At 35.4% G+C, this 23313-nt stretch overlaps 1 protein-coding gene across 4 annotated transcripts; it reads right to left on the bottom strand.

The window, feature by feature from the left end:
• Positions 1 to 303: 303 nt before the first annotated feature.
• Positions 304 to 20497, bottom strand: LOC107850488 (aminodeoxychorismate synthase, chloroplastic). Of its 4 annotated transcripts, none has more exons than XM_016695025.2 (14): positions 20159 to 20492; positions 18922 to 19299; positions 16878 to 17009; positions 16382 to 16449; positions 13992 to 14056; positions 13027 to 13093; positions 4688 to 4942; positions 4482 to 4608; positions 3907 to 4181; positions 3348 to 3427; positions 3129 to 3231; positions 2645 to 2727; positions 1616 to 2233; positions 304 to 1229 (listed from the first exon to the last, which is right to left on the bottom strand). In XM_016695025.2, exons 2-14 carry the CDS (start codon positions 19253 to 19255, stop codon positions 713 to 715), a joined length of 2724 nt encoding a protein of 907 aa, XP_016550511.2. In that variant the 5' UTR covers positions 19256 to 19299; positions 20159 to 20492; the 3' UTR covers positions 304 to 712. The 4 variants fall into 4 exon arrangements, with proteins under 4 accessions (XP_016550511.2, XP_016550510.2, XP_016550512.2 ...); XM_016695024.2 differs by having other exon boundaries at positions 20213 to 20491; XM_016695026.2 differs by lacking the exon at positions 16878 to 17009 and having other exon boundaries at positions 20213 to 20497.
• Positions 20498 to 23313: the final 2816 nt, after the last annotated feature.

The raw sequence follows: 23313 nt of genomic DNA, 5'->3' as shown, positions 1-23313 counted from the left end.
TGCGAAAAACAAAAAAGAACAAAAAAAAAAAAGAGGAAAGAAAAATAAAAAATAAAAAACATATAAAAGAAAAAAGAAAAAAAAAGTTGAGAGAAAAAAAAGTAAGGGTAGAGAAAATTAAAAAGAAAAAGAAAAATAAAAGAAAATTAAAAAGAAAAAAAATAAAAATTGAAAGATATAAATATGAAGTTATCCGAGGATCATTATGTAATTATTTCATTGATCAGGGGCAATTTTGTCTTAAAGAACATTAGTTAATAGGTAAAGACTATTTTAAGAAAGATTTTTTACTTGGAGCTAAAATTTAAAAACCACCCCAATTTAGGTCTATTTATGAGATTCACCCTTTGTAACATCCATAGTTATCACAAAGAATCAAACATGTGGAACTATCAATTCGGTATATTACAAGTTCACAAACATTTCTGTAATTTCCTGCCGGCCTTTCAGAATCCTCTATGTACAGTATTTTAGTTGCAGCAGGTCAGTGTAGATCTGTATGCTACCATGGCTATATTTTGGAAACACCACGATCAAAAGAATGAATAGATTGTGCTGAGGGAACGAGGCCACAACAGATATTTGCATGTATTATATAGACTACCTGCTTTTTAATCCACTGTTTCCACTCTCTTTTAATTGCTAGAAGCTGCAATTGCTCCCACCTTTCCCAGAAACAAAGTTCTATACCACTATTTATGCATTGGGCATTTCAAGTGGTCATGTCCTTCTGTGTGTCTGATGAGAAGATCTGATGTTCAAGAACAGCCTTAATTGGTGCTCTACTTTTCAAAATCATTTCTTCATACTCATCATCGGGATCTGAAAGAGCTGTGATGGCCCCTCCTGCTCCTACTGAAGCTTCTCCCTCATGTATGACAACAGTCCGTATCACAATATTGAGATCAAATGCTTGGTTATAAGAAAAAAATCCAATGCAGCCTGAGTATATGCCCCTAGAACAATTTTCAAGATGATCAAGAAGTTCCATAGATCTCAATTTTGGTGCACCTGTCATTGACCCACCAGGGAATGCAGCTCTAACACAATCAATTGCACTTACATCTGACCGCTTTCTTCCCCGAACCGTGCTGACCATTGTGTGAACTGTTGCATAGGATTCAATTTCCATGAGATGTGGGACATGAACAGAGCCAGGCTCACATACACGCCCAAGGTCATTCCTCAACAGGTCAACAATCATCAAATTTTCCGCCTGATCCTTTTCACTGTCACAAAAGTATAAAGAACTTGGTCAGAGGATTGTTTAAGCTGAATCTGTTCCAAGACATATGACACCTATTTTGTATAGCAAACGGATTATTCGGATACATTAAGGTGAATATAAAAGTTAAATAAAGGAGTAAACAACAAGGTGGCTGATGGGTTGAGCCTGCGAATATTCAGAGGCTAAAATGGGTGAATTTTAAGTGTCCAGAGTAGGGAAAAATGGACAACAGCAGCACAAAGACTCGAACTTCTGAGAGAAATGAATTTTAGACATGAAAGGTGAACATTCTAAAGACAGAAGTAACATAAAGTCGATAGTCAAAGCTTGCTGAGGATAGTAAATGTCAGTTGATATTTTGGTACCATGATAACTCAATTTCAGTACCTGTATTCTAATTGCAGTTTCAGAAATTCATCCTCCTTTGGGGTGGAACCACGAGCTATAGTCCCTTTAATGGGTTTTGCTTCCAGAATTGCATTCCTATCCAATCGTAGGAACCTTTCAGGTGAAGAACAACATATGCTTAGGTTCTCTCTTGAAAAATTAAGCCAGGCAGCATATGGTGCAGGATTTCTTTCTCTGAGATCACGATAAAGTCCCAGAGAATCTATTTCCTCTAACTTGATTCTCATCTGAGTTGTAAGACACAACTCATAACTTTCTCCTCCTTTTATGAACGCTTGACAATTCTCAATGTCTCTGATGTACTGCTCTCTTGATTTCTCAGCAGAAAAAAATGATTTTAGTGCGACTACAGCAGATCCTTGAGATGCCTGCGGTCGTACCCTTCTAGACATTAAAGCTTTCAAGTTGAGCAGCCTCTGCTCCACATCGCACAAGTGAGATGTAGTACTTGTGTTTCCTTCGTGTAGTGACAAAGTATATATGTCATCACACTGATGATCAATGACAACAACGTTATCTGTAAAGAATAAACAAGCATCTGGTGTTTTTGATCTATGACGATTAGATACCACACCGCATTCAGCTTTAAGATCATACCTGTATCGGGAATAGACACGTCAAACCACAGAGATCAAGTCATGAGAAACAATTCCCCCCTCCAACCATACACACATAAAATGGAAGAATTTAACAACCCAACCTCCTACACATCACAGCTATATCCAGTCTCATGCAGCATAGGACAACTACAGATGATATGAAGGTGAAGCCATCTGCTAGGTATGACTTCACGTCAAGAAACTTACTATGAAAAAAAAACCTGACATATAACACCATATATACATGAGCAAAGGACCTGCCCCTACATGCAACAGTCAATGATTCAAGGAAAAGAAGGAAGAAGCTTCTAAACATACAATACAATGCAAGTCCTTGAAACATGTAGAGATGCTAAGATAATAGAGTAGGAGGAGGGTTCAGATCATTTGAAATAGAATCACTACATACCCGATATAACCAATGTAACCCCCATAAAAATCAAATGGTAATCCTTCATAATCCTTCTCATCAAAACAAAATGATAGGAGCTCCTGGTGCAGAGATATAGGGTTAATCAGTAAACCAATGAGTAACATAAAATCCTTACAAAAAGGGGGGAAGAAGTCTCTCATGAACAGAACAAAAAGGAGGAGGTCGACATTGTACTCGCATAAAATGAACCATGAGTGTATACACAAAGAAAATTGCCATTGCTTACAAAGATGCATAGGACATGGGATGATCAGATGTTCTAAGAGATCAGATAAATTGGAAAATGTGTTACTTTATTGTCAAATTCAACTTGTTAATGGGAATATCCCATCATAGTACTGCATCTGCTTGTTCTGCCCCAATTTAACTCTGGACTACATTGATTGAGGTGGTGATATTAATTGAGGTGGTGATTTTCAATTTCAGCAACACATTGAAAAAAAAAACTGCCATAGACTACCTTGTTAAGATAATCAAAAAATCCATCTTCCAAAAATGTATTATTAACATGACCACTAGCATCTTCAACTGAGAGATGGCCACCTCCTTTACACGTTCTATCACTGAAAAATGTAAGATTACATGTTAATATTGAAAAGCGATGTAGCATTCAAACAGAGATCGATTGAAAAACGACAAGATCTGAAGGCATTGAGGCGATGTTTGAAGAGATTCTCACCTTCGATTTGTCAATCTAAAAGTAAGTTGCTTCCAGAGTGAGCCACCCTTTCCTCCCATAAAGGAAAATCTAGCCCTTCCCTAAACACCACAGTTGGATGCTGGTTAGAAGGAAAAAGATACGGGGAACCTCATAAGCAAAGTAGCCAACCTCCAAAAAATAATAATAATAATAATAACAGACAACTTATGAGATGAGAAGAGAGAGTGTTTGTATGCTGTCTCAACAAGAAACCGACCCTCTACTATTCATTTTGTACATCAAATTAACAACTATCATAATTAATTAGTGCATCTAATTTTTCTTGCTAACAACTTGACACAAACATGGGAATAACTGCTTTTGTTTTGTTTTTCTTTTGGGAGAGGGGAAGAGATGTAGAATTGATAGAAGTGGGTAGAGGACACAGAATCTGAGAGAGCAACAACGAAAAATTTTAACAAAATGAAAGAAAGATATGACAGATTAGATGCAACTTGAAAAATGTTCCCAAATGCAGAGACAAACAAAAACAGTTATCACGTACGGTACTGAAACTGAAAGCTGGAGCGGAGAAGACCTTTTCTGTTGAAGAGCTATCCAGCCAAAAACTGTTTTTAGCCTTTTGATCTCCAAATAGCGCACAGAAAATATTATCTGCTCCACCAACTTGGCTGGCAGAGCAATCAACTTTTTTCCACGTCATCTTCAAAAATTTTACACTGTGACCTGGATGTGATAGATGTAAGCTTCCATCCACTACGGCAGTTCCTCGCTCAATAAATTTATTCAGCAGATGCTCATGTCTTGCAACACTTTCGGGCAGTGGGTCTACATTAGGCACCTGCAAACATGCTAAGTAAATTTTACCGCCCAGAGTAAATGTGTGGACAATCTACTGAAACAGAATAGAAAAGGCTGAAAGCATTTAGATGATGATTTAGGAGTCACACAATGATAAATAGCAAACAAGAGAAACTCAAAACTAATTACAGAAGCAAGTGATAGATAATCCAGACACTTCTTTGACAGAAAACCATTTGTAAAGTTCTCCAAATAAACGAATAATCCAATGCCATGAAAAGAACTCAACGAGACTATAGGATACTAAATAGGCAGCTTCATTGGACTATCTCTATTTTATAGAGCAGTTACCAGCATAATGAACCCTTCTTTCATTGATGGAGGTTGATGTCAACCGGAGCCAATAATACTCTGTGATTTTCCGGAAATTCTTGAAAAGCTGTCTTCCATGACGTGTCGCAACACTTTCTGGATGGAACTGGTAGGAGAAACGAAATCGATGTTACATACTAGTGAAATAGGAGTAGATCTCGTGCAAAGTGAATGACCAAACTCACCTGCAATCCATAGTGCGGCCTACTTGAATGCATGACGCCCATGAGGACTTTTTCACTTTGAAGATCCTTTGAATCACATGATAACTCCAACATCCCATCAAAAATATCTTCTACTTCTTTGGACGCATTTAAGAATGAATTGGATCGCCCGACACCATGGAAAGGGAGTGTCTCAGCCATTGAGGTCCAAGCTATAGGAATGAGTTCCTTTGGAAGTGATTTCGGGTCTATTACGAGGGAATGGTACCTTACCACCTGAAATGTGTGAACAAAGTTCAACCAAGACAAAATTTACTACTACTGCTGGATCTACTTCGGCAGTTCCCATCTTCTCTTTGTTATCCAATTACTTAAAACATAAAGATTGTTCTATATTTATAGATCAACATAAAGCTTCAAGTAGCCAAAATTTGAAAACTCGACGAGTGCTAGCACCAGCATTAAACAAAGAAATCAGTCAGTTCCTTACAGCGATGAATCATTACGAAGTGAGAGTTTCACTTCACTTGGGTGAAGTGAAGCAACTTATAGAAGAAACGAAGCTTTATTTCAAAGTCAAATTCGACAATACTATTACAAGGGAATGGTACCGAGCTAGAACCAATCGCTTCTTTGAATTTGACTTGGAAAGGCTAAAAAATCCAAAAACAATAAAATATTGTCTTGTGCTTTTGCTATCTTGAATCTAAGTTTCCTGTTTAGGTATGTTTCGATTCTCTCTTAATTTTTTCTTCTCTCATTCTTGTGCCTCTTCTTATAGTTCTCTTGATTTACTTCGTTTCGGTTGATTTCTTCTTAAGATGACTCGCTCTTCTTTTTCTTTTTCTCTCTGCATTTTTTACTTTTATTAATTTGGTTTAAAGCTTCTCTTCAGCTTCTCTATCCTATTCTTTCTTGATGTCAACGATTTTTTTTTCTCCTTTTCTTGTTTGTTCTCTATTTATTCAACAATTCTTTATTATAGACTAAACATGAGACAATAATAAAGTATCACACAGTGTGGATCCCGGTACTACAGTGTCTTGAGAAGAAGTAGCAGCAGGGCAGAAAAAATATTTATCCAAAGGAGGTAGGAAAGCCCTTTTTAACAGTACATTATCGAGCAAACCCACATATTTCATGTCCTTGTTCCTTGCTCCATCTTTGTCACAAGAAAGTTGGATTCCAGGCCTCATCTGAGCCACGGAAATTGGAAAGACAGTAATAGAATTTCTAATGGAATTCGATAGACAGGCATGGAAGCTGGTGCGGTGGGAGACCGTTACCACTCCTACATGTTGAGGTGGTTTGGGAATTATAGATCTAAGGATGTTCAAAGGCCTTGTTGGGAAAGTGGTTATGGAGATTTGGACGAAGAAAGTCTCTAGGAGACAGGTTGATAGCAAATATAAGGTCTTACAAATCTTAGGAAGACAAAGGTTACATATTTTGTTGGTAGTTTGTGCGAAGGGCTCGAGTAAAGATGTCAACCATCTCCTCTTAAATTGTTCTGCAGCCTCTATATCATACTGGGAAATCTTGGGATAGTCTGGTGTACTTTGCGTTGATGCCAGGCACGGTGAAAGAAGTAATATCCTACTGGAAATTGTGGTGGATGAAGGAGAACGCAAGGCATGGAATGTTGCGTCACTAGCACTTATGCCAATGTGGATCTTTTGGAGAGAGAAATAGGAGAACTTTTTAGGAAGTAGCAATGGGAAAAAAAAAGAGCAATCTCTTATCCTTTATTTCTTTTTGATTTGATGTACCCATGAGGCTTCTTTATGTATAGAAGCTTGGGTGTCATTCGTAGAAAATCATATAAATTTTGTAGGTTTTCTATTTTTTCAAATACTTCTTATGTACGGGCTTCCTTTTGCCTTTAACTTTAATGGAATTTATCAATTTATTTTTTAAAAAAAAAAATAAGTATCCCTTCCCAATTAAAGCTAATCTAAGCATTGTTTATGAAGCACCGAGATACTTCAACAATTGATTAGACATTGAACGTCACTTTTGTGGCTGGAGTTATCTTTTAGTGGGCTTGTCGATTTTAAATGATATTTAATTGGAGATCTTCCAATAAACATTGGTTTTTGTAGTATATTGGATTTTGAAATAAGTAAATGTAACTACAATTTTGACATAATGCAAACTATAATCCCATGTGATAAGACATTATTTTATATTTTCGGTAGGTTAAGCAACTGTTTCCTAACTCGCTCCTCGACTTAAAGTCCCAAGAGCCTTATCCTTTTTTTGTGCTTTTCGCTTTCAAAAGCATTGACTAGCACAAGCCACCACTTTAGGACTACTAACACTTCTATTTCAGATACGTTTTAAACGACGGTGTGAACCACTTGTGTGCACTTCGACTATTCCAATAGGTATATGCTAACCCACCAACACAAATATCGAGTAACTCTACCCACAGCTTAAGCGGATGGAAACAAATCAACTAGTGTTGCTGCTTTTCTTGGTTGGAATTTGACCCTTCGTTTCCAAGGTTTGCACCCACTTCACTGACCATTCGGTTACACCCCGGATACTTCTATTTTAAACACATCTAAAGCACAAAACATTTGTCTTTTATGATTATTAGGACTAGAATAATATGCTGATACAATCCAAATTGGCATCACCGCATTTGAGCATATAATTCGAGGCCAACACAAGGGATTTCAAGCCATGACCATCTCGAGGATGCTAAGACATGTTTGGAGTACCCTTGTTAAGCTCCCACGAGAACCATATCACGTGTGGATAATAGCTTGGAATGCGGGAGAAGCTATACTTGAAGATGTCATCCAAAGGAGCGTTGAGCAACACCGCATTTGGATGATAGCGTGGGCCTCGAGAGAGTATGGGCGCCCCTTGTTTTGTTTGGGCTCTTGGGTCACTTTTGGGCCCAATAGCTTTTAGGTCACTTTTGGGCCCATTGTGTAAAATAGCTCATGGCTATAAATAACTAGTTTTCTTGTTGGGAGTGTCTTTATTCGTGAGAAACGTGGGTGCTCGGGAATCCATTCTCGTTTGTGTCCCCGTAAGAGGTTGGTGTTGTTGAAGATTGATAGGAAGGTCTAGGTTTGGTATACCCTTGGTTGTCCTCTCGTTATCGATTTATGTCAATCTATCTATCTTTTATTTTATTGTCTTATTTTCCTTTATTTTTGTGTCGTTTCCATTTTTCGTAGTTTCGTCTTCTATCATATGCTTTCTATGCCTCCCTTCCGATACAGATAAACGAAGGGAATTACAAGACTAGTTGTTTAACAGAATGACAAGCCCCAAATTATTCATTTGTCGGCATTATTGAAATAGCGAATAAAGTGTCGGAACTTTCATTTAAACCAACTAGAAGTTCAAATTGACACCCCCGAGCTATATCAAATAATACCAATAGAGGTGCTGAAGAATGAGAAAAGTTTCACATTAGTGGTTAGATGGGTGGTCGGTCTCTTTATAAGATTGGGAAATCCTCCTCCTTTTGAACTAGCTTTTGAGGTGTGAGTTAGGTCCAATACCTAATTTTAGATGGTATCAGAACCTATCTCACCCAATGTTGGGCCCCCAAATTAAAAATTGCACATGCACCAAATGTCTAGTCCTGGGCTTGAGGTAAGGTGCTGAAGGAAAATTGTCCCACATTGGTGATTAATGAGATAGGTGGTCTCTTTACAAGGCTATAGTGACCCTCCAGGTCATTTTCTCCATTTCACGTATTTTCGTCTAGAGCTTTCCTATAGCTGCCCTAAGTCAATTATGACTTACTGGAGCTGCAAGTTCAATTACCGAGCAATTCGTTTGATTTTTAGAGTCAATTCCATATTTTGAAGTCTTCGCTAGTAAAGTTGGCTACTGGGCGAAAACTTCAGTCAAACGACCTCGTATGCCAACTCTGACAGTTCCAACAGCTCCAGAACGTCGATTTTAGGCTAGGTGGACCTTTGCTTCGAATTCCAAGGCTCCCGGATTCATTCCGGGCAATTGGCCGGAAATTAAGAAAAATGGCACTTTGGGTTTGGGACCCACTTTTCATCGAAACGACCTCGAATGAAAATGTTGACTGCACCATTGAGTTTGGAACGTCGAATTTGATAGGGTAGCATCGTTCATTTGCGTATACGGGATTACAAACGAATCCCAAAGGGTCCGTGGAGACTTGGAAAAATTTCAAGTCTTCAGTTGGTGCATCTGCTAAAGCGGCCCTTTAGGCACTTTAGCAGAGGACGCTTTAGCGGCCTAGCCAGCCCTAGCGAGCCGCTTTAGCGGCAAGTTGACCGCTAAAGCACAAGCCGTTTTAGCACCGGTTTTTCCGCTTTAGCGGCATGCCAGGCATAGGCGGGTATCGCTACCGCTTTAGCGGCACCTAGAAGCCATTAAAATGCCCCATTTTCCCAATTTTTCTCTCATTTTCACACAAGTTCAAGAGAGAAAATCCCTAGAAAGTGTGAAAACTTCGGAGGAACATTAATAGATAATTTTGGGGAGTTGGTGAGCCTGAATTACTCGTTTCTTCTCCAAACTCTTGGTAAGTTTTCATTAATTGCATGGTTAATTTCTCAATAATTTCCCAAAATACCTAGATTATTGGTGGGTTGATTTAGCACCATTTGAGCTCAGAATTTACCCATTCTTGAGAGTAAATGTTCCTTGAGCGTAAAGGGGCATGTTGTCGGTTTCGAAGGTGCGATTCTGCAAGCGAGCCCCACATGAGATTTTTACGTAATTTTGAACCCGACACACAAAAGGGCAATATGAGTACAGTTGTTCTCGTATTGATGAGTAGATTATCATTTTGCTAGCGTGGCATCTTGCGGAAGCTTCTCGAGAAGGGAAACCACTGATTTAGCGGATTTCACCGGGCTTTCTTCGGCATCCAGGCAGGCTAGGTTTACCTATCTCATAGATTGGCCTGATGTGTAGTATAGTCATGATAATGTGCTAGATATGGGTTGGAATTAGGTCTTGGAGGTATAATTAGTATTATTTGGAATATTTAGTCTATTAAGGAACCATAAATTAGGTGTAATTGATTAGTTACTCATGCTTTAGGTAGAATTGATATCTTAGGACTAAAGGTGACTTATTTAATATCTAATAGTAGAATTAGATACCTTAGCCTAGTCTAGGATAGAATTTGCCTTAGAACGGATTTCGGGGAATATAAGTGGGCCCCTCCGGCCCACTTTAGGCCAAGACTATCGTTAGCCCCTTTTAGACTCATTAGGTGTGTTATATCTTTTAAAAACATATATTAGAGTTTGAAGAGGTTGGATACATGATGCTTATGCTAGATTGGTACTTGTGAGTTGACACTAGTTTCAGTTCAAGTCCAGCGATTTATGATCTATGCATTCCGATTCAAGTCCGGTAATTGATTACATGAATTCCGATTCAAGTCTGGCATTGAGAGGTTGTTTATGGTATTTATTGTATGGAAGGATTCACGGTTATGGTTTTGAGATATGGTTACATAGTATATTTTCGGTTACTTTTTCTCTTCAATTGCACCATCCCGGCTTATGGGGGCCGCGTTGGGTTACTTACTTTTCTGCACTTACTGGCTTACGGGAGCCAGTTTTGTAGTGATAGTTATGCTCCTTTCTGTTATTATCATTTTGGATTATTTATTTACTTACTTAAAGTAAGCGGAGCATCATTCCAGGTTCGTTTTTTTACTTGACTTAGCTTATTTATCTTACATCATTATTATTCTTATATTATGATTTAGCTAAGTCAGCCGATGATGCCTACTGAGTACCCGTGACTTTGGTACTCATACTACACTTCTATACCTTGTTGGTGTAGATCCGAGTACTAGTTGCCACCGTTGACGCCGCGATTGTGCTGATTAGAGTACGAAGACAGGTTGAGCTCTCGGAGACGGAGTTGACCTTTATCCTTCTTCTACTTTGGCTTAGTCTTTCATTATTCGAGACTGATGTATATTTGACTATTAAAATACTCATATTCCACTTGTTAGTGGCTCTTGTACCAACATTACTAGGCCGTGGAATGTTATTGCTATCTTGTCTATCTTTCGGATTATTATTATTATTATTACTTGAATTATTGTTGCAAGTCTTTACTTGCAAATTCCCGGCTTTTATGCCATTTTCCACCAAATTCGTCCAGTACTTATAGCTCCGGGATAAGATTTGGCTTACCTACTGGTGAAATAAAGTAAGAGCCTTCATGACTCATAAATCGGATCGTGACAAAGGCTTGGGCAATCCTCCTCCCTTTGAGCTAGCTTTTGGAGTGTGAATTAGGCCCAAAACCTAATTTTATGAGAGGCATTTTAAAAACATCCTTATTTTCCTCTTTAAAATTTCATTATTAACCTTTTTTTGAAATGGAAATTGAACACCTTTAAGTATCAATACAATGATTTTAGTATTTCCAAAACTGGATACTCAGTGATAAGAATTTTCTTGTTACATTGTGTTTCCAAGTTCCAACAAATGTTGGAACTAGGATTTCCTCTTCCTTGTCTCTACCTTACCTTAAAGACGGAATACATATACAGGCCCCTGAACTATTTCACTTTTCCCGTATAGGTACCTCAATTAAGTCAGGTACCTATTGAACCTTTTACTCATTCACAAATGGTTTCAATTGAACTAATTTGCTGACGTGGCAAAAAATGTAAAATGCATGTAACACACACGCGGATGATGTGGCAAAGTGACGAATTAAATAACGACATGTGGCATTTTAATTTAAAATAATTATAAAAATAAATTTTTAACATAATTAAATCTAAATTAAAAAAAAAAAACATTAACTACCCGCCACCCCCACACTACAGCCCTACCCAATCCTTACCCCCCCTTCCCCTTCTCTTCCTTCCCTTCCAAAAGCAGCAGAACGTAAAAAAAAAAAGTATCTTCTCCTTCTTCCATAGATACTCATTTTCCACCATTGAAGCACTTTGATTCCGTCAATACACCTTTCCCCACCATTGAAGCATTTCGATTCCGTCGATACCCAATAATATCCAACAATATCCATCTTCCCCATCTTCACTTCACTCCTTCATTGAAAAAAATAATGAATTTTAAAGTGTTAGTTAAATTGTAGCAGTAAAAGATAGAAACATTTTGTTATTCCATTTTCCCACTTCGATTTCGTCAATTTTTCATTTTCATTTTCATCTCCATTTCCTTTAAATTGTAGCAGTAAAAGATAGAAACATTTTGAATTCTTTGATAAAATCTGCAGCTGATTTTGTTTATGGATCAAAAATCAAAAAGGGGAAAAATCCAGGAAAATCACCAAATTTTTATGATTTTGGTACTGACTTTGATAAATCATATAAATGATGGGCCTTTTTTTTTTTTTTGAAGTTTTGTGAAGCTATGGAACTTCTACGTAAATAATGGGAAATTTTGTTTTCCCTGTAGGTTGTATTGTTTTCTTCCTCACCTAGTACACACACAAAATCTCCTGAATCGATTTTATTATTCTGAAATTCATAGAGCAAGTGTTAGAAGTGAATAAAATTAGTGTATTTTGGGTATTTGAATTTAGGTAATTGAAGATGAACTATTCGCGATTGGAAGAAGGGAAGGCAGGGGAAGGAAAAACCATTGATTGAATTATATTGTATACAAAAAATATCATTAATTTCGAATTCAATTTGAAGAAATAAAATGCTATGTTTAAGATTTATTGAAGAGGAAGATTATGGAAGCTTGACAATGGAGAAGATAGCTTTTTATTTCTTTTATGTGTTTTTTTAATTTATTTTATGTGTCTTTTTTTATTGGTTTTTTTTTAATATTTAATGTTCTTATTAATTGTGTCTTCTCACTCTCCATTACACATGTCATGCCATGTCAGCGCCACGTCAGCGATTGGGCTCAATTGACACATTTTGTGAAGGAGTAAAGGGTTCAATAGGTACGTGTCTTAATTGGGGTGTCTATATGGAAAAAGTCGAATAGCTAAGGGGCTTGTATACGTATTCAGCCTACCTTAAACGTATCATGGCCATCTGCATGTAAGCCATGCGTCCTGATTCCGCATAGCTGCCAATATGACACAGCCATGAGAATTTGTATGCTTTCCTGTGCATGTCTAGCCACAAACAACAAACAGAATTTGACTAACGCTCTTTCTCATGCATATGATGGATGACCGATCATATGAATGTTGGTAGAACACCCATGAACCCCATATTATTTGAAGTTTGTCATCTAAATGATGTCTTATAGTCTTTTAAAATCTAAAAACAAGAGAAATTTTGAGAAAACAAAGGGAAGAAACCAAGCCAGCTTTTCAAATTGGCTTGCATGTCTCATCACAACATTAACACAACAGAAAAGTAAACAACAAATTCATATCAAACTGACCTTAAATCCAGAATTTCTTCCTGAAGGAATTTCATGGAACAATTGACAACCATTGTGTTCAATATCACTGCAAGTTAAGGAAAGAAAGACATTTCGGAAAAGAAAAATGTATGTCACCACAAAAAAAAGAATCACAGTTATCCAGCAGAAAATTTCGTAATCAATCTTTATTAGCATGAAAACCACAAATGAGGAGTAAGAATGCTCAGTTCCTAACTCTGATCACCGGACACCAGGAAACCTTCTCTCGGAGACCTATGTGTGTGTTCTTTTAAGAAGGAAAACATAAGTGTTGTCAATAAAACTACTAATATATTGGTTTCAGTTTGTGATGTCTCCACAACATGTAAGTGCTTTTAGAATGGAATCTGCCAGTGTTTTCAGCAAAACCTTTTTATAGGCAAGGTAGCACGAGAGTTACATGCGATTTGGACTAACGAACTTCAAGCCAACTTTGAACACCCTTCACCGCTGAGCTAGCACTATCAGTTGTTCAACAAACTAGAAATATCTTGGTTTCAATTTACGATGTCTCCATATATCACCAGCTTATATGCATACATTAATGACAAGTGTGTCTTTTGTTTCAAATGATCATCACTTTAACATAATACAGACAACAACAACATACCAAGTGAAATCCCACATGTTAACATAATACTCCATCCCGTTTTATGTGTCGCCATTTTCTTTTTGGTCCGTCCCAAGAAAGAATATCACCTTTCCTTATTTGGTAACTTTTTAAAGACAAAATTTCACTTTTACCCTTACTGGTCCCACATAAAAGGTCCTTCTTAATTAACAAGAGTTGTAGTACATTTTTTAATAAAGGACAATTTGGTAAACACCACCAAGTCTTTCCTTATTTCTTAAACTCCATGCCCGGTCAAAGTATGCCACATAAAATGGGACGGAGGGAGTACCAAAAAGAAAAAAAACAAGAACACTTGAAACACATTATATACCTCAAACGACCATGGACAGGTTCAGGTGCATGTACAACTTGAGCACCATGCACGTATCCCAATGCCTGTTTAATCACGTAAAAGTCAAGTAAACGCTTTAGATCCTTTAGAAAAATATACAAAAACATTACTAGAGGCTTGTAACACGCATAGACTATCAATTACACATCACAAGATGAATATCTATGATTTCTTTTCTAGGGATGAGTGGGTGCTCAACAAGATCTACTACCAACGCTATTTGAAGAAAAGTAAGCTTCCCAGGGTAATTCTAACCATGCATCACTATGTTAGAAGATAGGAGTACTCAGATAATAGATATTAATACTAAGACGGTGAGGAAAAAAATAACAGAACTAAAAATTAAGCATTTTGTTTTATTTTTGAAAGGGAGCCTTGGAGTAACTGGTAAAATAGCTGCTATGTGACTAGGAGGTCACAGGTTCAATCCTTTGAAACAGCCTCTGGCAGAAATGCAAGGTAAGTCTGCGTGCAATACATCCTTGTGGTGGGGCCCTTCCCCGGAAACCGCGCATAGTGGTAGCTTTAGTGCACCGGGCTGCCCTTTTAAAAATTAAGCAATGCCTATGAACAGAGAAGAAACATAGAAACTACCGGAAGAAAACACAACTTGATAGTTCAATGCCTCCATTTAATCCATAATACTTTGCAGGGTATGGCTTACTACACTAAAGATAAATTCACATAGATACGCAAGTAAAAGACATTGGCCAAAGTTTTGATGAACAAATGCTCTAAAATCAATTTGAAAGAAGCCACGTGACCCACCTCATTCAACCACACACAAGCAGCCTATATAAGCAAACACAACGCAAAAGCATATCTTACTTGTACCCCCACCAACTCAAGACACCAGCTAGTACCAATAGTTCAAAAGGAATAAGAGCCCGATTGGATGAGCTTATCGCTTTTGGCTTATTTTTGCCTTTTTAGCTTAAAAATAAGTGCTTATCAGCACTTTTTTGTTTTACCTAAACACTACAAAAGTGTTTAAAAGCTATTTTGAATTTAAAGCACTTAAAATAAGCTAATCCAAACAGGCTCTAAGCAGTTAATCATCCTCTCAGTTCTGAAAAAGCCACAGAACTCTATACTACTACTGTACTACCCAAGTGTTACACAGTTGAAGCTTTTGTTTCAAATTTTCCATTACCCTCTTATATAAGACAATCCCAAACCTCCACGTTAATTGAAGACCAAACATGGCGGTGTTAAGAATAGAACCCAACAACATTGAGGAATTAAGTGGTATACCAACTTTTACCATTTCAGAAGCTTTGTACAAATGGATGAGAAAGATTTACAACCAAAACTAATTAAAGAAAGCTGGCATGCCAATATTATAAGCAATCTAGCGAGCTTTTGATTGTCTACAAACAAATTGTAAAGAACAATAAGTCTTCCCAATCATATTTGCCACAGAAATGAGAAAATTACATCATTGCAACATACAAGTTTTAAGTTTCTTTTAAGTATAGAGGACAGGAGAACATCACTCAGCACTTTTTACTTCATCTACCTCAATGAAGATAAGCCAATACCTTATACATACACAATAGAGGACCTGGCAGCCTCTCAACCCCAAAGAAGAAATGAAGGACCAGATCAATGTAAATATATACTTGCAAGAGGATTGCTGACCAAGAAGCCTGACTCCTATGTCTTAGGTTGTCAATCGACATACTGATTTAGCACTTGATTTGTCGGCAAAGAGGGGAAACATAGCAAGCTTTTTGCAACATATCCCCCTTATAGATTGTATCTTGTGCAGAAAAAACAGAATTATCACATGTGACATGTCAATACTGCTATCTAGTTGACAACAAGCTGCAATTGGCACCTTAAACTAATATCACGTCATTAGGCCTTTACCATCAATAACCACCATAAAGCTATAAACAACACTATTAGCCTACTGCTAAGAAAATTGGAGTAACATGCATGAAGCAGAATTTTTGAAGACCAAATAAATATACTGTTTAGTGAAATATAAAATATTATGCAACCATGGTCAATCCTCGTATTGTGAACTACTTTCTACATTGTGAAATGATATTCAGAGTCACTTTCTCATTACATAGGGTGATAAGACTTCTGAAATACCAATTCCCGTAAGTTCATTTCCTGACAACAATCAACACCAACTCCGCAACTACTTATAATTTTTTATCTCATACAAACTATAATTCGTTCCTAAAATCAACAATAATCACATTTCGGTGAAGGTTTGGGAAGTACCAAAGAAGACAACAGAACAGCAAGATAGGCTGAACAAGGTTGCAGGTGCAAACTTGATCAAACAAATCTCATGTAAAATCATATGTTAAGGAATGATAAAGATTACAGACAGATATAAATGGATACAATACCTGGTGACCAAGGCAGACACCTAGTATCGGGATATCAGGGCATTCAAGCAAGAGCCTCAGGCAAATTCCTGAAACATGGGTATAAGGCATGAAAGGCTACTCAAGATAACCATAACAAGAAAGTAAATTTGAAGCTAAATAAAACTTAGATAACTTAGATAGTCAACATCCACACCAATATTATGATATTGAAAGGTTTTCAAGTTAATGACATCAAGCTCTACCACTAGGCAGAACTATCCATACTCTTATACGTGTTGCCTCATCCAGGACAATAAAGAAGCCACAATGATAAGTCATTATTTAGAATGAACAAAAATACGCAGAAATAGAATATACGGCACTTGAAATCAGGTTTCTAAGGCAAGGATGGATGACCAATATCCTGATCCCAACAACTTAATGCATCTAAGTGCATGATAATTACAAGATTTATCTTGTCCTGGATAAGGAAAGAAGAATCGATTATTTGGATTTCAGGATTTCAAGTCAAAACCTATATCTGATGGACAAGTTGGAGAACCAGGACCAGGTGATACGACAATATTGTCAAATGCCTTTTCTTCGTACAGGTAATGATAAACTTCTTCCCACGTCCACTCATCATTTTGAATCACCACCGGAGGCACTAATATAACCAAAAAATAAAACAGAAAATGTCATACATCACATAATCATGTAAATTCCGCGAAATTCAGGAAAAAATTTGGAAAATTGCACCCTCAAAAATGGCTTTGTGCTGGATGATTAATGCAAGAGACAACCCGCAACCAAAATTTCCAAAATATAACAGAATGCAAAGGAATATAAAACTTATCGTTTTTGTTCTAATAACTGCATACTGGCAACAGTCATCAATTTATCAAATTCATACAATCTATAAGCACCATCTATCAGGAAAAGCCATCAGAAAAAAAAAAGGCTAAATTTTGAGAATCTAAAAAGTAGTCTTTTTCTTCTACCATTTTAAAAATAGAATCTGAATTTGTTGAATCAAGTTAAAACTGGCCAACAACAGAGAATTTGCAGATTTTTACTATTATTATGGAAGTAAAGCCGACACCCTCATCTTACAGTGTGTTCATGTTATTCTCATCATATTATCCCTAAAGCTTATTTTCCATTTAACAATTTACAATTAAAAAAAATCCCCACTAATTGAATTTCATAATTGCAAAACCATCAACTCCCAAAAATTATTCCTTCTAATAGCTAGGTGTAAAGCGTATAGATCACAAAAAAAATGAATTATAGAATTGCAAGTCATGTTTTCTCTGTTTTTCCCAAGAAAAGGAGGAAAGTAAAAGCGAATACAAGAGAGAGATGGGGAACTTTCTTTCTCAAGGCTCTGAAAAGATAAAAGTGGCCATTTTCTTCCATGTCGTAAGAAAAAATCACAGTCTTTCTGGTGACTACATTCAAGCTGCAACCAACTTGAGGCCTAATAGATAGCCAGGAAGGAAGGCTTAGTAACTTAAGGTGCGAAAGGGAAGGAAGATTTTTCAAATCCTACCTTTACTTCGTGAAAATAATACAAAATATATTCACATGAAGGGAACTAACATAATTGTTCCTTTTCAAATTTCCTGTTTCTTGAATTTATTTTACTAGGGGCCAATTTAACAAAGGAATTACTCCCTCCATTCCATTTTATTTGGTACCCTTTCCTTTTTAGTCTGTCCCAAAAAGAATGTCGCCTTACTATAATTAGAAACAATTTAACTTTAAAATTTGCTTTTTACCCTTAATAAAATGATTTTTAGCCACATAAATATCTAAGAATTGTTTTAGACAACAAGTTTCAAAAGTCTTCCTTCTTTCTTAAATATCGTGCCAAGTCAAAAGGTGCCACATAAAATGGGACAAAGAAGTATATGAAATGCTGCTTGATTTGCAGAACAGATGAAGAACGTCACCTCCAGCTTCACATTACTACTCAACTGTTGTGACATTTGCCTGAACTATGTATAGCGGCTTGGATAAAGAGATCTCCTCCTAGGCTAGTTTTATACTGAAGAAGACAGACAGCACGGAATTTCTAGGAACATCTAGTTTCTGCATTAGCATAATGCTAGTGATACTTGTCTTGGGGGGAAGTAGGGTGGGGAGTGTCTCAGGGAAGAAAGTGACGGGAACAAGCATAAATTTAGCAATAAATCTGCTCAAGATAGTCATTTCCATTTCATGAGTTAATGATGGTGAAGGAATAGTTCTTGTCCAAGAGAATTACATTTAATCTACAGAGAACGTGAAATTCTTTTATGTGTATCAAAATACAGAGACATCAAACTGTAATTGCTAAATGCAGACCAAAGAAAAGACAGAAGGAATAAACATTGCACCACATTTTAAGGAGTAGATATTTACATGATTAGAATAAGCCAATAGAGGGAAGCTGACTCATTTCAATTTCACAAAAAAGAAGCTATGAGCCTATCACAGGCTGAGTGAATTGATAAATCATGTTTTTTTCTTGTTATTGAATTGATGTTTAAAGTTATGTGTGAGAACTCGTAAACAATGTAAGATAGAGAGCTTACTTCCATTAATGATCGAGAGTTCCTGGTATATATTGTAAGTGTAACTGTCATAGTTGTCAATTAGCAGTGTGCGTACAAATTCTAACTTTGGAACTGGCTCGTGTAAAAACTTTTTTCTTGTACCCGACGCATCCAAATGTCCAGGCACCAAATGACTTGAAACTAATATCTTCCTTTCCTTGCGGTTATATTTTGGAAGTGCATCTATCATACTTGAGTCACCAATTCTTGCAAAAGGTTTAGGTGATAAAAGAATATTTTTTCTACTTTGGGGATTTTGGCAGCAGGAAGAGGCAATCATAAAAGATGATGATGAACACTTGGCAGAATTCATTTATGCTTGTAGAATTAAACCTCAGGTTTGCCACTCAACTCCCTCTGCAAAACATAAAATGTGGCGGTCAGAGATGTCTAAAATACAAAATCGATCACTTCACAAGTGGTAATTAAACGGTGATTGAAAGGGATTATGATTAAGAAACATCCAGATGTCACATTTCCTTGGCAACATAAACCACAGACGGACAATCTAGGAAACAAGGCTGAACATTGTGATTAGAATGATTTAGCCAGAAGTTAACAGGTACTTGCAAACACACTCTTGTCATACCTCTTGCAGAGGATAGTTACTGAAGTTGCCCAGATACTAAATTTGACAGTAATTAGAGAGTCTTTCAGTTCCTTTGAATTCCGTACTGTTTACAAGACAGTGGTGACAACATAATTTACATTTCCAAGAAACTTCCTATTGTAACAACAAATATACTAATCCTAAGGGTAGACTGTAATTTTTAAACGAAGCACGCCTTGAGGAAGAAAAAAAGGTGCTTGAGGGCCAAGAAGTGTTTTTCTTCTTCTTTTATTCCCCTTTGCTCTCTTAAAAATGCATAACCCCACTCCCCATAAAGCCAAAATACTTTCAGTGATTCAGTCTGCTATAGCAAGTAGAGGATTACTAATGAAAAGCAAAGATATTGCAGAGACCTATTTCAAAAGTCAACTCGAAAGTGGGGAATAGATATACTTGAAACAACATATTACATGGCTCAACAGTAAATAAAACATTCTAGGGATTCTAAACAAGAAATGTCCATGTTCATTTTCTAAATTTTAAGACCCATCTACAATTTGAACAACTGATATAAAGACAGGGCAGTCATGAGTAACAAGCAGCCAAAAAGACAAAACATGTGCAGCTGTATCAAAATGCAATAATTGATTAAACCATTGAATGAACCTGATATTTCTGAATCAAAGAAGCAGATCTCAGTGAGAACTGAAATGGACTTACGAGATCAAGAACCCTTTGGTGGAAAGGTATAACTCCAGTTGGCTGTAGAAAATAACTAGGTTTCAAAACCTCCTTGGTTCCCTTTTTCTTTTGCCGGTTTGGTGGGTTGGTGGAGGTGGTGGGGTTGAACAAAGAAATGATTGAATGGACAGAGTGGAGACATTGATTTGTGTGCTACCACAAGATCTCAAAGGCTGAGGCGGCGCGCATGTGTGCACACCAAATTCCTAATTTCTTTACCCATCAGTCCTTTTCTCTTAAAAAAAAAAAAAAAACTTTTGTTGGCCTCGGCGAGAAAAATAGCTGAAAGACCTCTCAAGTTTTTTATTAATAAATAAAAATGACAAGTGAGTCTCATAATCTATAACCTATATATCTATAATAATATATTAAAAATATAAAAATTCTTAAAAAATGATTTGAACTTTTTATCCTTTATTAAAAGATTTTATAAAAGATAAAATTATTTTTCACTTATTTTTTTAAATTATTATTTATTTTTATAATATTTAACATTTAAAAGTTCTAAAATATTTTGGTAAGAAAAAAATATTTTAAAAAATTAAAGAGTCTTATATTATTTGGTAAAAAAAATATATGGTAAAAGATATTAGGAGAATTAATATTTAAGGAATCCTAAAATATATGATAAGAAAAAAATTTATTTTAAAAATTAAGAAATTCTACGATAAGAAAAAAATTTATTTTAAAAATTAAGAAATTCTACGACATAAGTCCAAAAATATTTTGGCAAGAAGCTATCCAATTTTGGTAAAATGGATTCAAACGTACAGTGATGCTAGAAAGGATGTATTCCTTTAAAATAAAAAAATTTCAATAGCCATTTTTTGTTTGAAACGTGTGAGAATTGCTCCCACAATTATTAATTATATTTGTAATTTTTACTTTTTTCAAAGATTAATAAACAAATAAAATCCTCCATATTTAGGTAATCTTTTTTTTGAAAGAAAAAAATAGTGCGGATATTTAATAGATCTAATAGATTTATTAGGTTTCTAGTTAATCTATTTTTATTTGTGCGTGGATATTTCTTAAATTTTGTTTCAATATCTTTTAATGATTTACTTTTTTCGTACGATATATTCATTAATTATTTTATCCTGTAGTAATTGCAGAGTTACAAATTTCTATATAATAATTTATCCTATCTGTACTGTAATGTATATCTAATTCTAGATTTTCAATGTTATTTATTATCTTGTGTTGTTCTTCTCGTAGTGAGTTTTTTAAATTATATAAACTATCACATGTATTTTTTTCTAAATTTTCTAAGGTTTTTTCTATCCATATTAATTTTTCTTTTAGGTTTTCCATTATTTTTCTAATTCGGTTTCTATAATTAATTTCATTATTTAGATTTTCTTGATTTTCTCTAGTCTTTCTAATATATTCTAACATCTCTTAATCTTAATAATATCCTTCTGGGTAAATTTCTTCATATAACTGTTCTAGCCAATTTATAGTTTTAATTTCGTAGTCTATTACTTTATCTAATATTATTTTCTTAATATCTATAATTTCTATGTTTTTAAGTATATATAAGATTAAAACTTTAAGATAATCTAAATGATTTATCTTTTAAAATTGATTTTATTATAATATTTTGTAGTTGTTTGTTTTAGCCTTAGTAGTTTTTGCATATTTTTATTAAGAAATTTTATGTATTTTATATCTTTATTTTCCATGTATTTGTCTATATTTATTTTTATCTGTTTTTCTAGTAACTGTATGTTTCTTATATCTTTTTCTAAAAATTCTATGTAACTTATCATCGTAAGTATTTGTAAGAGTAGTTAGGTAGATATGGTATATAATTTACTCTAGTCATGTAATATTTACCAAAAGCTTTTTCTAATATGATTTTTCTTATATCTGCTACTTTTATATCTCTAAGTGCATACAAAATAAGTATTTTAAATTTATCTACCATCACATCAGATAAATAATCATTCATTTTCATAAAATTGCTTTTTTCAAAATATTCCCTTCAACCATGTACATAACAAAATATGGTCATCTTAGCTTACTATATACTAGATTATTCTTAAATAATATGTTCTTCGGTCACTATTAACATGGTAATCCGGATACTTTTTCCCTTAAACAGCGCCTCTACTCTGGTTACTCCCCGTCACGGCTTCTTGCCTCATTGGTTTCACCTTTAGGATGGCATAGTCCTTAGGGATCTTTCTCCGTTTTCTCTTTGTTAATAAACTTCTTAACATATTATTCTTCGAATAATTCTACTATAAAGTAACTAATATGAATTTATTTTATCATATCATGATTGTTGGGAATTATGAATTTAGATATTCATAATCATAAATAAATATACTTGTTCAGGTAGTTTTGATATTTCTGAGTTTTGTTCCTCCATAGCTTTTTCCATTGAAATATGTCTATTTAATTAATTGAGTAAAATATTTGTTGTGGAGTGGAGAGAATCTTTGCTTCAACGCATGAAGACTTGCCCTTGCAATGCCTTCTGTTTTCTTTATTTATAGAACGAAAAGTAACTTTACAATCAAACTTTACACACGTTTTTTTAAAATTGTCAAACTAAAAGCTAAAAAGTCAACAAAAGGGGCTAGGCTACTAACTAGCCTACTAGCCTTTAATTTCCTACAAGTTTACATCTTTACGTAAAAGTCTATTTGTACAATAATTCAATCAATAGTTAAGACTTTGTACAATAATTCAGACTTTGTACAATAATTCAACAGTATCTTGTCTCCGTTGATTTTGTCGTATCTGCTATATCTCCATTATTGCTTCTTATCTTATCTTTCCAGTTGATATCTTGTCTTCTTTTATTCTAGATGTACTTCTGGAATAATATTATCTTCTCCATTACACCTCGAACATTGGTGGTCTGGATATTTGTGTCCAATTATTTTATAATATCTTGTCAGTAGTCCGTCTGAAATAAATCATTTTTTTAATTGCTCTTGCGGTAGATTGTTTTTCTGGGTTGAGTAGTGTCATTATCCATTGTCTGACGTCTTCCATATCTGCTTATCGTAGCTCTTTTGAATTTGAGTAAATCATTTGATGATCTCTCGAATAATAGCTCCATATTG

The sequence above is a fragment of the Capsicum annuum genome, chromosome 12 (assembly GCF_002878395.1).
Source record: "Capsicum annuum cultivar UCD-10X-F1 chromosome 12, UCD10Xv1.1, whole genome shotgun sequence".
Lineage (NCBI taxonomy): Eukaryota > Viridiplantae > Streptophyta > Magnoliopsida > Solanales > Solanaceae > Capsicum > Capsicum annuum.
This window is presented reverse-complemented; position numbering and strand designations above follow the sequence as displayed.

Excerpts from the sequence above, each read along its gene's own strand:
- LOC107850488 (XM_016695025.2), bottom strand. The coding sequence starts at position 19,255 with ATGAATTCTGCCAAGTGTTCATCATCATCTTTTATGATTGCCTCTTCC. Across the intron at positions 2,728-3,128 it reads TTTTTGATTATCTTAACAAG|GAGCTCCTATCATTTTGTTT; the intron begins GTAGTCTATGGC and ends TCTCTGCACCAG. Across the intron at positions 2,234-2,644 it reads GGTTACATTGGTTATATCGG|GTATGATCTTAAAGCTGAAT; the intron begins GTATGTAGTGAT and ends TTCCCGATACAG.